This window comes from Labeo rohita, unplaced genomic scaffold (genome assembly GCF_022985175.1).
Source record: "Labeo rohita strain BAU-BD-2019 unplaced genomic scaffold, IGBB_LRoh.1.0 scaffold_246, whole genome shotgun sequence".
NCBI classification, from domain to species: Eukaryota; Metazoa; Chordata; class Actinopteri; order Cypriniformes; family Cyprinidae; genus Labeo; species Labeo rohita.
This window is the reverse complement of record NW_026128726.1, coordinates 1-18,653: the sequence shown is the minus strand read 5'-3', so window position 1 is coordinate 18,653 and position 18,653 is coordinate 1. Positions and strand designations below refer to the sequence as shown.

Below are 18,653 nucleotides of genomic sequence, written 5' to 3'. Positions count from 1 at the left end.
AAGCTGAACTTGTTATAAAAGGCTTTCTTTTAATTCTGATATCAAATTTTGACCTCAAACACCAAACAAATCAGACATTAACGATATGCTCACCTTAAAGATGTATTCAAGTAATTGAATGTGCATTTATTCATTTTTAAATAGAATAATAGATTTAAAAAAAATATTTGAGAAACCCATACTTACTCTCATTTTTGATGTAGTCTCTGAACAATGCAGATCGTCTAAAAAAGGAGTTATACATGTAGTCACTTATAACTTTTATGTAATCTGAACCAATCACATCATCCTCATTCGTCGTATTGCCTTTTGGAATATACGTCACTGAATTATAGTATCCAACTGTGATGTCATCCAGATTTGTTGTGCAACCAAATTTAGGGAACTGTGTTTCTCCTTGAATATAAGTTGAAAATAACCATAAAGAATGAGAACCTGAAACACAAATTGATTGTTTGTTTGTTTTTTCCTGTTTTATTATAAATAAGTAGTTGCTTCCTATCTGTTATCTATTATTCATATCTATCTGGGCTACAAAAATACATTTAAACTGTATTTATTTATTTAGTCTTTAAATCTTGGCAGTGACTTTCACTTTCATTTAGCATTAAAATCATATGAGTAACGCACTATTAAGGTCAGAAAGGACATGATATGCGGTAATTTTCATTAATCTGCAGTGTAATTCATTTAACAGTATTAGGTTTTAAAATTCTAATAATATGTAAAGAGGTAAACACTCAGCCTACCATATGACGCGGATGGAAGTGAAAGCACAAGTGAAAAGACGAGGACAGGAGATCCTGTCCATGTGCACTGCATGCTTTTAGTCTTAAAATATGTAAAATATGTCTTTAAACAGATATCTATCAAAACGTTACAGGCTAGGGTGTCGTCTCTTTCACTTGTTTCGTTTTCCTCAGCTGACTTCCCCATTTTACTCGGCAGGGGGCGTGTACAAAAACAAAATCCATGCGGCATTTTTGTAATAAGATTTTTGTAAGAAGGCAATGGGAGATGACAGTCCTTCACTCTGTCTCTTTTTGAGGTAATTTCTGAGAGTATCTATACAAATTTTGTAATAGAACTTTTCATATTTCTGCTTGAATTCTTCCAGTTGAGGTTTGAGCACTTCTTGTGTAATATTAACAGTATAAGTAAAGTCACAGTATAAGTAAATTTGCTGCTAAAGTAACAAAGCTCATCTGTGGTGCATTGGCCTACATACCGTCATTTTGACTGTGTTGACTGAACAGTGCAGATCGTCTCACAAAGGACTTATACATGTAGTCACTTATACTCTTTATGTAATCTGAATCAACCACATTATCCTCATTCGTTGTATTCCCTTATGGAATATACATTTCTGAATTTTAGTATCCAACTGTGATGTCATCCAGAGCTGTTATGTAACTAAATTTAGGAAACTGCATTTTTCCCTTAATGTATTTCCTGACACCGGATTACCCGCTGACAGGTAATCCGGTGCTGCATAGTGATGATTCCTGAGAGACAGCAATGCATTCCTGGAATATACCAGTTTTTGATTTTGTTCCTGCTGTAGGCCTAAATCCAAAGCGAAACATGGAATAAACGGCACCCCAAAGATCAGAACCAAAAGCAGGAGGAGTAAACACGAGGCCGCAGTGCGGAAGGCATTGAAATGAATGGGTTTCATAGCACAGCGCTTTCTGCATTCGGTGTCCTTTATCATTACTCCAACTAATGAGACAGACAGACAGTCAAGCTGCATCAGTCACACATTGTCAGACTACAGTGGGTCCACAGCTGAACAACAGAACTACACAAGCGTGATTTAGCCGTTTAGCATGACATGTGCAGGGTTGTTACACAACATAACATACACAACTACGTATTTTGAAAGATCGTCAGAAAATACAATCTTTGTAGATTCATCATCTTTTGGAAGTGAATATAAAACAGTTATACTCACAGCGTAGGATACAGCGTCTTCCGTATAATGTACGTGTACATTTTCATGTGACCTAAACCCCATGGAAATGTATGGGCGGGCAAGTTGTTCGCGACATAGAACGTGTGCGGACATTATGCAAATGTGTTACTTCGTGACGTGTGGCTGTAACAGGAAAAGATTTGAAATCCTGACCATTCGTTTAGGCAAATGTGAGCCGACTCTTTTTTTTGATAGACAATAACTTTATGTATCGTGCACTGTCGGCTTCACAACTTTGCAGATAGTTTATGTTCACATACAGCTACATGACACACTGCATGAAAGGACATATTTGAAAAGGCATAATAGGGGCACTTTAAAAAAAATCTATTTGTCACTGAATCATTCATTGAAGAGATTAGTTCAAAAACGCTGATTTATCCAGTAATGTAACAAGTGAAGTATTTATGAGTGAGTCCTTGAATCATTCATTCAAACCACTTGTTCATAATTTTAACATTATGAATATTACAGAGAGAATTGTGATCTCTGTTTGAGACAAAAGAATCGTGATTCTCAATTTATCCAGGATCATGCAGCTCTACTAAAATGTTTTGATCACAGGAATAAATTACATTTTACTATATGTCAAAATACACATTAGTTCTTATAATTTGTAATAATGTTTTGCAACATCACTATTTTCTCTGTATTCTTGACTAACAAAATGCAGACTTGGTGAGAGATTTTTTCCCCCAAAAAACAATAAAACATTGTAATCTTTCCTAACATTTGAGGGGTATCATATAACATTATTACCTAGTGTTTATATTGCTTAAATACCATTAGTTAGAAGGATTTGTGGCCCAAGATGCTGGGATAGGCTTCAGCCCCCACGACCCTAAGGATAAATGGTTTGGAGAGTGAATAGATAGATGAACTTCCAAAATAGCACTTGCTTGCTTTGATTTTTTGTTTCTCTTCTTACTTTTCAGCTTACAAAATACCTTTCCATTATCTTTGTCACACCTGTGCTAAAACTGTAAAAAATTAAGAAACTATGTGTCTAAGTGTCTTTTTCAATCTCTCTTTTTTTTTTTTTTCTTCTTCTTCTTCTTTTTGTTATATGATCCTACATACCCAGCCTCAACCATTGTTTAGAAGTACTGTGAAAGCAAGAACTCTTTGAACCACCAGTGGCCGTTTCCACAGGATGGAAAAAGGACATATGAATGTTGGGAATACTGAAATGACCCTGCTATATTCACTGTATGGGATGGACATTTTTGTGAAATTTTCATTTCAAGTACTCCAACCAGTCGGAGCTTAGGTACCACCCACACTGCCATAACCAGTGAGCGATCATGAAAACGATGATTGCAGTGACTTAAAAAAAATGATCGCTGTCAAGTCTGAGAACTACTCATGCACATCTGTATTTAACATGTACACACAGTATCGAGGTGTATGTACTGATGTATGATGTATGTACTGCATTGATGTATACTGTAAACACAATAAACATTTGAATCATATATCTTGTCAAGTCTTGTTACTTCAGTTTTTTTTTTTTTTTTTTTCCAAAAATTATTTTATGAACGATCCTATTAAAGATAATTTATTGTATGATAAATGTGAGGATACTGATCTGGAAGAAATGGGGCCATAAAGAACCTATACTTCAGTGAACCTTTAAAAAAGAAGGTTTGTTTTATTATAAATTTTGTTTTATTTTTATGTAAATTTCACATTCATAAATGCAAGTTTACAAAAGGTAAACCTATTTTTATAGTCCTTGAAAAAGAGATTAAAATGTAAGAGTTCAGATGCAAAACCAGCTAAAAGCCATCTCGGTCAAAAATGAGATAATGATACTGAGTGAATGCTCTCGACACATATTATGCTTCCATCAAATACTTTTACTTCAAACTTGCTAAATTCCAGCTTCAGCTTAATCAGAAGTACCAGTACTTACATAGAAACCTATACAAAGTAGCCAGAAAGAAATGCTCGTTTTAAAGAAATATGTCAGATGGATTTAGAGGCTTTTGCATCTGAACTCTTCGTATATAGATGTAATTTCAGAATATAAAAATGTATGTAATTTATGCTTATGTATCCTCTCCTTGTTTTTGTTTTTTCTTGTTTCTTATTACTATATTTTGAGGCATGTGAAATGAAATTGTTATACAGTGAGATATGGCATTGCACGTTCTATTTGTTGTTTATAAAGCATTTAAAAAAAATTAATTCTGCTTTTCTCATTGCATCTGGTAGTATCTGTCATCATAAAGCCGATGAACTGTCAGAATGAATTTTTTCATTGGAGACGTTGATCCATGTAGCATCAAGTCATGCCATTTCATTGAACTGTTGTTGTTTTCCTTGTTCTTCAGATGCTGAAAAAAAAAGTTTAATCAGTGATCTGAAAAAAAAATAAATTATTTAATTAATTTTAAAAAAGCTTCAAGAATGCACTTACTATAAGTAGCAGAATAGCCACTTCTGGGTGAATCTACAAAATCAAAAGGATGTTATTCATAGAAATCAAGTATTTTACAAACAAAACTTATCATTGATTTTAGTTTCTGTCCTACCAGCTTGTCTCTTTCTGCATTTATACACAATGGCTGCAGTCGCACACACCAAAACCAGAGCCAAAACTATCAGCACTACGGGAATCGCTGCCTTAAGCAGTTCACCTGGATCAATTTCTGAAAAAAGAAATCATTCATTTTTCCAAAAAAAAAAAAAAAAAGACATTTTTTTCACACCTTATACTGAGCTGCAGCTCCAAACACCAACATCAGAGCCAAAACCATCAGAACAGAATTAATCATGAATTTAAATTGTTCCCTGTGATCAAACTCTGAAACATCAACTACAGACTGAGGGACTGACTTCAGTTGTTTTTTTCTGTAAGAGCTCATTACCCAAAGTAACGTCCAGACTGAGGTGTGTGGCAGAGCAGGTGTATTTGTGTTTGTCTGCAGCACTGATCTCCAGACTCTTCCTCATCTGGTACGTCCCGTCACCATTGGGCAGCAGATCTCCTCCAGTGACCTCATGATCATCTACAGGCTGCCCATCTCTGAACAGGGTCAGGTTGATGTGACGAGGGTAAAATCCTGTTGCCAAACAACTCAAACGAAACCCTCCAGAATCTGAGTTTGTTTTCTGAATAATTCTGACTCTAGGTTTCACTGTGGAAGGAAAAAAGGGCAGAGGAAAATGAGTAATAAGGGAATATTACCTAGAGATTTTAAAATGTATGGCTATTGATTGCAGATTGCATTATACCTTTTTCGTTTACTTGGGTTTCTCGCTTTTCTAGGTAATTCTTCAGGGTTTTTATGCAGGCTGGATAATATACATTCTCAAAGCGATACTTGGACAGTTCAAGATTGCGTTTCATTTTAGTGTTATTTGAAAACACCTTATATGTGAAATTGCCATCAGAAAAACGCCGCTCATCAATCGTAGAGCCTCTATAAGCGGTTTTGCTGATAATTTGTCCAGGTTTATTGTCACTCTGTTCACAAAGACACATCACCTGATAAACTTCAAAACCTGTTATAAAATAAAGACAGTGATATTTCAACACATTTGACCTCAGGAGCCCCTTGAAATGTCTTGCAATAAACTCTCACTCTCTTTCAGTTTGTTCCCATCAGAGGTCACTACAGCAAAATAATCTAAACAACTAATTTGCCATGTTCTTTTTTTTTTCTTTTGATTACGAGACATGCGTTGTTGTGATAGATATGGTAGATCATGATGTCAAAATAGAACAGTTTCAATAGTGGGTGGAGATTTTGGATTGGATCACAATGAATATGAGCTGAGAGATGAAACGCATGTGGCTTTCCTTCATGTGCAAAATAAAATAAATAACACGTTCATGTTAAGTGTGAATCACAGCTGAATTATTTTATCACATCTATTGTAAACTAACAATGTAGCCATCTGAACTTACTTTTACTTTCTGTGTCATTGACAGGACTCCAGTGATTTGATCTTCCTTTAAAATGAGCATGCACCTTCTCACTTACAGACTTGAGGATAATTGGATCTACAACATCATCTTCATTTGTATTATTTCCTCTTGCAACATAGACCTTTGTTTCTGAATCATAATATCCTACAGTGATGTCATCCAACATCATTGAAGCACTAAATGCTTCTCCTGTAATGTACGTTACAAACGCCGTCAAATTGTGAGAACCTGAAACAACAGACAAAACACATATTAATTAGTAATCCATCACTGGATAGTTCATAGAGGCTTCATTTTAATGTAATATTGAAATAATTAAATGCTTTAAAATAAAATTGAAGACAACTATGAGATTTTTTAATTCATTTATTAAAACAACCAATCTTTCAATACTGCTTAAACTACAAATAATTTGAGCTCATAACAGCTGTCTTCGTGCCAAAAAGGCTGTTCATGGGTTCATGTAGGGTGCCTCTTAATACTCAAATTGATGCTTTCTCATGTTCTCCAGCCTGTGACCTGGACCTAATGAAACACTGATCTTGATGGACACCTCAATTCTCGCATATTTATGGAGCTCATATTATGACAATGCTTTTTTAATATGAATTGTACAAATTTGAATTATTGACAAGTGTCATTTAACAAAACTGAATATTATATGGCATTTAACATAGTTCTGAATTCGATTTTTTTTAAACTTGAATATTGAACATTTGAAATTGAACAACTGAATTTTCAAATTGCACATTTTCAAATAGACATGTATTTTCAAACAGCAGATTTTTGTTCTGATTTCTAAGACTTCAAATATTCAGTTTTTAAAAATACTACTTCAAGTTTTCAAGATGAAAAAAAATTCGGAACATCAAATTCAGTGTTCAAAATTCAAAGCGCAGAAATTCAGATCATACAGAAAGTAGGTCAGAGCTTATGCACAGGGAAGAGTAGATGATCCACGAAAAGTCGAACGAAGCAATTACTGTGACCGAGAGGCGACATGTTTGGTTCACTTAGGCTAGTTTACCATGGCCACAACATATTAACTCGTGGGTACGTGATAACACACCGTGGCCACAAGTTATTATTTCGTGGGAACGTCATATTAACTCGTGGGAGCGTGATAATATGTCGTGGCCACAAGATGGCAGTGTATACATATACGGCATATATCCACTTCATCACTCTGCTTTGCGTAAAACGAAACTGAAAGCAAAACGCGCACGCGCATTCAAAGGCAATTTTAATACCAGAAGTTTAGAGAGCGACTCCCCAACGCGCGAAAATTGGACTACATAACATATCTAGACTGTTATTAGTATGTGGGCTATAATAGGTTGTGTTAGTTGTCTATAACTTTGTATCATACTTGAGATCTCTTGACTTTAGGTTCTGAATAGTTTTGCAGACGAGGAATTTTTACTGGAAGTGCAGATTAAAGGGTGAATATAAGATATTTCATTTCGGCTTATTGATAAACTATTACACTTTATTTTATTTATTATAGTTAAGGAATAAATCATTCACGCAGTTTCATTTGAAACACAATGAACACAACATGCTCATTCATCATCACCAACTGGGGTAAATACATTAATAAAGTAAAAACTTCACTGGCATAATTGTCAGGCGTTTACAGTTTTTGCAAAATATTTTAGCATATTAATAATATTAGCATAATTATACAGAAAGTTAATTAAAGCACTACACTGAAAGGAACTGAAAGGGAAATAAGCATATAAAACAATCAATATAGCCCAAAAATATAGCCCAAACCAGTTAATATAATTATTATAAAATTGGGCCTATTGTATTAGCCTACTGTTTAATAATAATAATATACAAATATGAAATATAAGGAACCGATCCGTTAACAGGCAAGCGGTGCTCCTGCAGCCAAAATACTGCCACTTACGTCTCTTTGCGCCAGAGATAAAAATATGTTATGTCCTTTAACCAGATTTTTAACAACAAATAGAACATTTGTCGGTAGTGTTGAAAACGACGATCATGTAATGGAATTCCCCTATGATTAATCAAAAAAACTTTACAGAGATGTGCCTGACATGAAGTCATAATCCCATGAATAGGGACTATGAATTATAAATAGAAAAACACATATAATACATTGCTGTTATGTTTTGTTTATTTTTAATGAAATCAAATGTGACCTTGTTGTTTGCAACTATGTTTGCAACTTTGTCTTTCCCAAAACAGCACAAATCACTTCAGGCTTTTTCACACGGGACGCGGCAGTCGCGAGTGTCCAGTTCATTTTCAATGGGAGCGGCGCGGAGGCGAAGCGCAAGTGGTGCTGCTGCACCCAAAATCCTGCCGCTTCCACGAACATGGCGCTTCGCAGCAGGCGCAGCCAAAGATCATTTTTTTAAAATCTTTTTGTGAGCGGCAGCATCCGCACCGAGACCGCGTCGCGAACACCACCTCAACTGCACAATACGCTTCCACTACGAGAGAAGGCAGCAGCCGCGCGGCGATTCCTGCATGTTATTAACTCCACAAAATGATCTTGTGGCCACGACATATCATACTGCCACGAGTTAATATGATGTTCCCACGAGATAATAGGCTCGTCTGAGATGCGCCTAGCCTCGCCTGAACTGTAGGCGAGAGTAGGCGCCTGCAGTGAAGGGAGGAGTGAAAAAAGCGCAGTCAAGACGGACAGTTCTGAACAGAAACCTACGAGGTCAAAGGCTGATATCGCGTTTTTTACACTCACGTGCTGTGTTGCTGATAAACATGGTATAATTTCAGTTTCGTTGCTTCTATATGAAAATAAATACGATGCACAAGACACTCAAAGTGCTTGCTATTTAATTCCATACTAAAGATGTATTTATCATCCATTTTTTACTTTAATATAAGCATGTATTTTAGATTTTTATAGAAATATTACAACAATCACATATCACACACAGAGATCGCACTGTCATAGTGTGAATATTCATGCAATATTCAAACGAGCCCTTATCTTGTGACCGCAGAACCTGATTTTACCAAGTATGACATGTTCCTGGATCAGCATCTTTGTTGACCCTGGAACAACATTGTGATTAACCAATCAGATTTAAAAAATCAGTTTATAGTTTTTGTGAAGTTTAGGATTACAATCAGTGTTTGGTACTTATACATCAGTGTCATTCATCTATTATTTCCTCTGATTTTAGGGATTAATCATGGGTAAGGTTAGGTTTAGGGTGTAGGGTTGTGGTCAAGATTAAATTTTTGGATTAAAATGTTGTTCCAGGGTCAACAAAATATGTTGACCCAGGAACACATCTAACTCAGCAAAATCAGGACGTGCTCTTGTGACCACGGCGTATTTTCAGGTACCCACGAGTTAATATGTTGTGGCCATGACAGACTAGCCTAAGTGAACCAAACATGTCGCCTCTCGGTCACAGTAATTGCTTCGTTCGACTTTTCGTGGATCATCTACTCTTCCCTGTGCATAAGCTCTGACCTACTTTCTGTATGATCTGAATTTCTGCGCTTTGAATTTTGAACACTCAATTTGATGTTCCGAATTTTTTTTCATCTTGAAAACTTGAAGTTGTATTTTTAAAAACTGAATATTTGAAGTCTTAGAAATCAGAACAAAAATCTGCTGTTTGAAAATACATGTCTATTTGAAAATTTGCGATTTGAAAATTCAGTTGTTCAATTTCAAATGTTCACTATTCAAGTTTAAAAAAATCGATTTCAGAACTATGTTAAATGCCATATAATATTCAGTTTTGTTAAATGACACTTGTCAATAATTCAAATTTGTACAATTCAAATTCAAAAAGTATTGTCATAATATGAGCTCCATACATATGATATACACGGTATATGATTATTTTTTATAGATTAGTAGAAAGAAAGCATCCAAAAAACACTGTTAAGTGCTTCTTTTATAGCTCTTGTATTTGTGTAAATAGTTTTTTTTTTCTTAATGTACGTGTATTTTTTCTTAAAATACAGTGTAGACAAGAATTTTGAAACGGACTTCATCCAGTGTTTAGATTTTTGTACTAGAAATGTGTGCATATGAATGCATATTTCATTAAATAATGCCTTTGCATATTTAAACATTACATTTTAGGAAACTTGTAATATAAAAATGTTTGCAATTATCAATATAATCAATCAACTGGGTAAGCAAGGCAATAGCTATTAGTTTTTGTTTGTTTGTTTGTTTGTTTGTTTGTTTGTTTGTTTTTTACCCTATTCACCTGCAGTGTCTCGCCTTAAAATCCAATATGGGTTTATATTTTAGTTTAATTAATGCAAGGTGTCAGGTCTGATGATAAAGACTAGGCATGCGTGACTGTATTTTTCAAGTGTTGTTGTGGAAATGGCAGATGAGGGACTAAACACGGACATAAAGAGGACCACATTAGGACGTAAGTGAACGTTCTCAGAACGTCCGTCAGCGAACGTTACAAAGCAGACCGATGTTCGCCAGCGAACGTTACGAAGTGGACGTGCTGTGGACCTAAACGGACAGCACAACGTCCAGAGGACGTCCCGTTTACTGGGAGCGCAATGAGATCAACGTATTTTGTACAGAGCGGAGGAAAGCTACTCTCGTAGCTTGTTTTCTACATCACTACGAAAGAAAAGAGGCATAATCTGTGTAGTAAAAACGTTTTGCTCGCAAGTTATTGATCCAGAAAAGTCGAATCTGTCTGTGGATATCTTGCCAATATTACCTATATCAGTTCCACAAGGGCAGATCCCTTAGCGGGTCTACTGATGACGAGCAAAATATTTCAATAACGGGACAACATACGATCTGTATTTACATCAAGTGTAAATACATCAAGTTTTTCTTTGATGCCTCTGTCCTTGTTCTCTTTCCTTAAAGGGTAGAATAGAGCAAAGACACAAGGAAAGGAAAGAGAAATATCCCGTATTTTCTCTGACGTTAGCAACATAGTAAAAAAAAAAAAAAAAGTGGGATCAGTCTTAAGGAATGCTCATACTGCTAGACACACAAATCTGATAAGCTTCCACAAGAAGGAGTGTGTGTTTAAAAGTCTTTCTTAATGCTCAAATATGAACATTTAAAATGATTTAAAGAGAATTATATTCTTATAAAGTAATCATACCTGCTAAAACTGGAACTGGAACCAAAAGGAAACACATAACACATACACATGGTGTATTCATTTTGTTGTGGACGAAAACACATATACAGACTAATGTAGTTTTGCTTCAAATACACGTGTCCGCTTAATCCAGGAGATCGTATGGTGTCCCATTCGTCATCTTAGGTTTAAAAAAGCTCCCAAGCCACATCGATGCCCCCTTCAGCAGACATTGTTGTAGGCTGTCTCAAAGTGTAGAGAGGGTGAAATTTGATACAGGATGAGCACCGACACCCTGCCTGAAGTTGTAACTTTTTGAAGTCGGAGCGCATTAACAAGTTATTGTACAAGTTATAAATTCAAATGAGAACACACCGTTAGATTGTAAGGACGGGAATATTTGAAAAGACAAAGAATGAGTTCTTAATGTCCTTTAGGCTACAAATCGCAAATTACATGGACATGGACAGTTCTAGAAAGGTTTTTTTTGTTGTTGTTGTTGTTGTTGTTGAGCCATGTCATTTACAGAACCTTGATATGTGAATTTGCCATCGCAAAATGCAGTTTATTAGTTGTAGAGCCTCTAAAAGCAGTTTGTGACCTCAGGCTCAAGCACACTTGGATTATGCAGCAGGACAATGATCCGAAACACACCAGCAAGTTCACCTCTGAATGGCTGTGAATTCAATTGAGATGCTGTGACATGACCTTAAACAGTCCATTCGTGCTTGAAATCCCTCCGATGTGGCTAAATTAAAACAATTCTGCAAAGAAGAGTGGGACAAAATTCTTTACCAGCCCCCTCCACGATTGTTGACGGCATGGCCATATTAGCAGAGTCCCCGCCCTGATTGACCCGCAAACACACTATCTGCCATGTATATCTTCTCACCAGAGCATTTAAAAGCATTCAGGTAAGAAATGTTTTTATTACAAGTATAGAAGTTGTTTATTCCAGAGCAGTGAGTGATTTCCTGCTTTCATTTTATTGTTTGGGTCATAACGACAGTATAGACTCAAACAGCAGTATAGGTACTGTATGTTATGCTGCTACACCGCTGATCTAATATAAACATGTGATTTCTTTTCCAGCTGTTTAACTTCATAAACATAACTGGCTGTATTTTTGTATCTTATGAGTGTAACATAAATTTTGTCTGAAAGAGAACTTATTTTAGTACCCACATGCGTGTGAGGCTTTTGGACGCACACGTGCTTCGGACATATGTGTCTAGAAATTAACAAATATTTTGAAGAGGTCACAAACAGATTAGAAACACAGTTCTGTGCTATTTATAAAGTTTTCACACCTCATTCTCCAAAGTGACATCCAGTTTGTTGTCCAGATGAGGTGTGTGGCAGAGCAGGTGTATTTGTGTTTGTCTGCAGCACTGATCTCCAGACTCTTCCTCATCTGGTATGTCCCATCATCATTGGGCAGCAGATCTCCTCCAGTGACCTCATGATCAGCTACAGGCTGCTCGTCTCTGAATAGGGTCAAGCTGATGTGAGGAGGATAAAATCCTGTTGCCAAACAACTCCCTCCAGAATCTAAGTTTGTGTGCTTGATGAGTAGGACATATCACAATCTGAATTTAACTATGTATGGCCGTTGCATTTAATAATAGTATCATGTACAATCCACATATATATATATATATATATATATATATATATAGTATTATTATTATTATTATTATTATTATTATTATTATTATTTTGGTCTAAATTTAAGAAAGTACAATAAACACGTGAGGATGTACCTTTTGTGTTTAATTGAGTTCCTCTCTTTTTAAGGTAAATGTTATTTAATTTACAGACTGGGTAGTATAGCGTCCCAAGATTCAAAAGATATTCCATAGATAGTTCTCTGTAGTCTCTCAATTATAATAAGCCATAATACTGGAATAAAAATCTTTCTGGCTTACTAGGCTTGATAATGGTTAGCCAAATATTCACGTTCATATTGCATTTTAAGAAATGGCGCATAACAACACAACATTCTGTAAGTTTTCTTTTAAATTTCTCCATCAAGTGATAACTAATATTATCACATAATATAAACAAATATATTATGAATGTTTTGGGATGGCTAGATTTATTCATGGTTCGTATCATAACTGTCTCTACTACCCATTTGTGTGTAGCCTAACTGCATTTCATTACAATTTTGTCCATGGAAGACACTTCAGATATAGTTTCATCATCCTAAAGACTATTAAACGGACCAGTCACAGCCGGGCAGTTCCCTTTAGTGCCTTAAAAGACTCTCCTTATCTGACCTTTTATTTACTCTTTAAAATGTCTATCACTTTCAGTTTTTCAGTGCAGTGTAAGCTGCTGTAATGACAATAAACAAACTCTGTACTCTCAACTTCTACTGTAAACACCTGGAAGGTTGTTGATCTGGATAGATGATACCTAATATGAAGGTTTGGAGTCAAAAGGACATTAATGCAGTATTAAGTAAACTAAGCTGAACCCCCCCTTTAGCTTCCATGGGGTCACTGCGTTTACTTATGTGATAAAATAAAAACGTGAAGTGCTCAATACAACACATATACATGCACATTTATATTTTAATGCTTATTTCCTAAACAAGGCAAACATTCTTTACTATGACTGAATCAGACCACTAGATGGCACTACATGCATTCAGTTCAGATAACAGCATTGATTACGCAACATTAACATAGCTTCTGTCACTCCAAACATAATAATACCACATATCCACCATATGATCCTTTAAAAGAAAAAAAAAATACAGACTTTCTCAGTAAACCACAAATTGTAATTCTTAATATTGACTTGAATTATTAGGCAACTACTGTACAACACCACATACTTTCAATTCAGACATATAAATGCACTATTTCCTATTTAATACTGTGCAGCCGCTTTGTCACAATTCTGTATTGTTAAAAGCGGTATATAAATGAAAGGTGACTTGACTTGACTTGATAAATGCACAAACAGGTTTTGTTGTGGGAGAGTTAGCATGATCTCTGATTGCTCACTTTTAAAGGGATAAATTGATTACATTAACTAATTATCACATCAAATGATAAAAAAACTAAAAAAAAAAAAAAAAACATGAAACAAAATACCAGTATCTTTATTTGCTCTCTCAGTACCCCTCTTATCAATGACCATGTTACAAGCAACCAAAAAATACAATAGCATATGACAGACTAAGCCAAAGAAAAACACCAGTGCAAAACAGCAAGCAGTATAAATGTCAAACTGTGCAAAAACTAAATCAGAACCAGCAATACAGTAACAATAAAATACTATACATACACTACTATACAAAAAGTTGAACGTAGAATAAACCTTCTTGACAACAGTGTTGTCTATATATAAATTAATTTAACCCCCCCTTGTAAACATATTTACATTTTAAGGAATTTACAGCTGTTAATTCACTGTTAATGAGAATGTGAGTAAGGCAAATATTGCAACAGCTCAGATTATGATGTGATATCTACATTGGATAAAACAGAAGATGTAATGGGTTTGATCTCCTTGCAAATAGGATGGATGTCTTCAGAAGATTACAAAACCTCATCAGCTTCTGTACATGAACATAAATGTTATTTAACATGTAAGACACTTGTAAAGATCTTGTAAAAATTCAAAAGAAGGCTCAAAGTAAAGGAAAGCATACCAGAACATTAAATTAGGCGACTATTGCCATTGCCAAAATCACACATACCAACAGCAGGACAGCATGAGCTGATAGCAGAACAACTGTGTGATAGCTGGAAAGTTCATTTTCTAAAAGAAGGAAGAATTTAGATTAAGATCATTAAGGATAATCAGATCTTTTCTGTATTTATAAGAGCTCATTACCCAAAGGGACTTCCAGTTTGTTGTCCAGACTGAGGTGTGTGACAGAGCAGGTGTATTTGTGTTTGTCTGCAGCACTGATTTTCATAATCTTCCTCATCGGGTACGTCCCGTCACCATTGGGCAGCAGATCTCCTCCAGTGATCTCATGATCACTTACAGGCTGATCGTCTCTGAACAGGGTCATGTTGATGTGACAAGGGTAAAATCCTATTGCCAAACAACTCAAACGAGACCTTCCAGAATCTGTGATTGCTTTCTGCATGAATCCGACTCAAGGTTTCACTGCAGGAATTATATTACAGTAATTATGACACACAGGAAATAAATTAAAAACAACTTTTAACAGTTTACAGCAGCTAAAATGTCTGTTGTATGAAGACATCTTGAGCACTTACTCTTTCGATTTCCTTCACTCTGTCTCTTTTTGAGGTAATTTCTGAGAGTATCTATACAAATTTTGTAATAGAACTTTCCATATTTCTGCTTGAATTCTTCCAGTTGAGGTTTGAGCACTTCTTGTGTAATACGGTATAAGTAAAGTTGCTGTTAAAGTAGCAAAGCTCATCTGTGGTGCAGCCTCCAGCAGTGAGGAGGACCTGTGAGGAAAATGAGGGAAAAGAGTGTGATGGGTTGGTCTCCATCATTACACAGAATATACTTATTCAAGTGACTGTATATGTATAATTAGGTCAATACATTACAAAAATACTATCAGGTTATTGGTCTACATACCGTCATTTTGACTGTGTTGACTGAACAGTGCAGATCGTCTCACAAAGGAGTTTAACATGTAGTCACTTATACCCTTTATGTAATCTGAATCAACCGAATCATCCTCATTTGTCGTATTTCCTTTTGGAATATACATTTCTGAATTATAGTATCCAACTGTGATGTCATCCAGAGCTGTTATGTAACTAAATTTAGGAAACTGTGTTTTTCCCTTAATGTAGGTTGACGGCAACGACAAAGAATGAAAACCTAAAACACAAAAACACATAGTTTTAACAGTAAGTAATGGTTTTCTATCTATTCTTCCATCTACTCCATCTAGATTTTAGAAAGAAAAGAATCTAAGTTTCTCTGAATGCCTGCAAACATTGTTTTCTGCGTTCAATTCATTTTAAGTGTACAATTTGATTATGCTCTGCCAAGATTCTGAACAAATTGTTAAGACAATAAAGACAGGCAATACTACAATACTGTCAATTTTTGTAGTGTGGGTTTTCTTTGCGATGCTCTGTATTACGTCCTACATTTAAGCCAAAATATAAGTTTTTAGAATGTCTACAAAACTAAATGTGACCCTGGACCACAAAACCAGTCATAAGGGTCTTTTTTTGAAAGCTGAACAAATAACTTTCCCATGATGTATGGTTTGTTAGGATAGTACAATATTTGGCCGGTGTTGTGCCCATTTTCGACCCCTGCCAAATTATTACCCCCTCTCGTTCAAATCGTTACCTGATTGCCTAATCCTAACCCCACACCTAATCCTAAACCTACCAAAAAATCTGGCAGGGGTCAGAACTGGGCACAACACCGGGATACAACTATTTGAAAATCTGTAATCTGAGGGTGCAAAAAAATCAAAATATTGAGAAAATTGCCATTAAAGTTGTCCAAATGAAGTTCTTAGCAATGCATATTACAAATCAGAAATCAAGGTTTGATATATTTACGGTAGGAAAATATCTTAATGGAACATGATCTTTACTTAATAATGATTTTAGGCATAACAGAAAATCAGTTTTGACCCATACAATGTGTTGTTACAAATATTTGCTTACGACATAGTTTTGTGGTCCAGGGTCACATATGATGTCTGCAACCATATGTTTAGGTTCTTGATAGAAATATTTTTAGATTTTAAGTTTATTTTCATAATACATTCACCATAATACAACAGAAGAGTAGAGTGCAGTGCGATCATTGTTTTGTGGTTCAACCTCAGAGTATTTATTTGATTACAGGAAAAATCTCAATTTAAATTTTAAATTCACTTATAAAATAACTCTGAATTGGTGTTATGTAGGACTTTTTCCACAGGGCTGGGACAGTGTGAATATCAAGAGATCGCTGAAATAAGGGACACCATGCTATTGCAAGCTCTTCAGCACAACTCTTTAACAAAAATGCTGGTAACCTATCTGGCCCAGTAGCCTTGTTGGTGTGCAAGCACCTAAAACGGTGTTGCACATCACGTGGGTCTACTTCCACCCAGAAGGAATCATTGGTATCAGGCAATGATTGTAATATGCCATAACATTCATCCAAATAATTTTGTGCCTCGAATCTCAAATAAAAATCATTTAGCTCATTTGCTCTTTGTAAGTTGTCCAAAGTTCTTAGCAGGGTTCATGTTAGTAACCAATTTCATTATTTCCCAAAGTTTTTTTGTGTTAGAAGTATAAAAACTGTGTTCCATAGCTCACTTGTGCTGTTCCTTTGCTTTTTTCAACTGATATTTTAATTCTTTCTGTGCCACTAATAGTCCCTGTTCCTAAATGCCAGCTTTTTCTTATTTATGCACCTTTTAATGTCCTTTGTAATGTAGGATTTGTTGTTAGGATAAACCACAACATTTTTTCTACCACATTATCTATGCAAATGTTAATGTAATCACTAATTTTGTCAGTGGCCTCAACAAGCTCTAATTGGTGAAATATGGACAAATCTGTGCACAAAAAAACAGCCCTTAAGTGTTTCCATAGAATCCTCTATCCATATATTAACCATTTTATTCTCTGGCTTACATGTCTTTAATACCGACCTATAAGAAGAAATCAAATGCACGACATTATGGTCCGAGTTTGAAAGAGGATGCTTTGATTTAGTTACATATGCATTTTTGACATTACCATAACATTTATCCAAAATTTTGTTTTCCTGGTGTCACAGCGCACATATTGTTCAAAGCCCGCTAACGTAGTTTCTACCTTTTAATATTGTACATTTTCGCGCTATCAGTATGCAGGGCATTGAAATCGCTTTTGGGCTGTTTACTTTCACTTTCGCTTTCATGATTAAGGCGCACTCTGTGTAAAGGATGTTTGTCATTGAGCACAAGATTGAGCAGCAAATCCTCCAGCATGGTCTGTCAGTCATCTCTCCTTTTTTTTCAGTTTTATCAATGAGCGATTTAGATTTTGTAAACCCCTAACCTACTCCCAAACCTAAACCTACCCATTTTATAGCAAATATGCATTTTTAGCATTTTATCAAGCGATTTAGATTTTTATCTCCCTTAGCGTAAGGATATAAAACGTAACTTACCAAAATAGGCAGGGAAATGACTATTTTAGTAACAATATAGCATTAAAATATTTTTATAGTCGCTAATCCCACTCCTGTCTAACTCTCTCTGTACAGTAATAAAGAAAAACATGACAGACATTGCAATCACAATCATTTATTTATTACAAAAATGTCAAAAGCAGTAGAAAAAACCGGCTAAATGACGTCGCGTTGCAGCTGCAGTCCTATCTGGCTTAATACAGTATGTGTGTGAGGTGCAGAGCAGAATTTAAACTGTTAATCGCTAAAAAAAATTATCCAGATTACTTCCCTATTCATTTCGTGAAGGCGCGCTCGCATCATTTAAACGCACCTCACCAGAGGCATGTCGTAATCTGTGACAAATGCAGGCGAGAGCCAATGAGCGCTCGATATTCCTGCAGTAAAACCTGAGGCTTGAATTTGGTTTCGTTCCTCACAGTCGTACAGACACAAATAAAATCACTTAATTTTGTAACTATGTTGCGTTTTGGTGTATTGTATGGTTCTAGTGTTAGTC

At 35.5% G+C, this 18,653-nt stretch overlaps 1 protein-coding gene and 1 long non-coding RNA gene across 2 annotated transcripts in view; both read right to left on the bottom strand.

Annotated features, from left to right (window-relative positions):
• LOC127159729 (uncharacterized) overlaps positions 1 to 14,962 on the bottom strand; it is a 17,876-nt gene extending 2,914 nt beyond the window's left edge. The window contains exon 1 of the long non-coding RNA XR_007826534.1: positions 14,858 to 14,962. This is a non-coding gene — a long non-coding RNA (uncharacterized LOC127159729). The remainder of the gene's footprint in view (positions 1 to 14,857) is intronic.
• On the bottom strand, positions 3,649 to 11,240 carry LOC127159725 (class I histocompatibility antigen, F10 alpha chain-like). The gene is made up of 7 exons (XM_051102487.1): positions 11,027 to 11,240; positions 5,892 to 6,140; positions 5,216 to 5,485; positions 4,849 to 5,118; positions 4,513 to 4,629; positions 4,398 to 4,430; positions 3,649 to 4,314 (listed from the first exon to the last, which is right to left on the bottom strand). Exons 1-7 carry the CDS (start codon positions 11,085 to 11,087, stop codon positions 4,268 to 4,270), a joined length of 1,047 nt encoding a protein of 348 aa, XP_050958444.1. The 5' UTR covers positions 11,088 to 11,240; the 3' UTR covers positions 3,649 to 4,267.
• Positions 14,963 to 18,653: the final 3,691 nt, after the last annotated feature.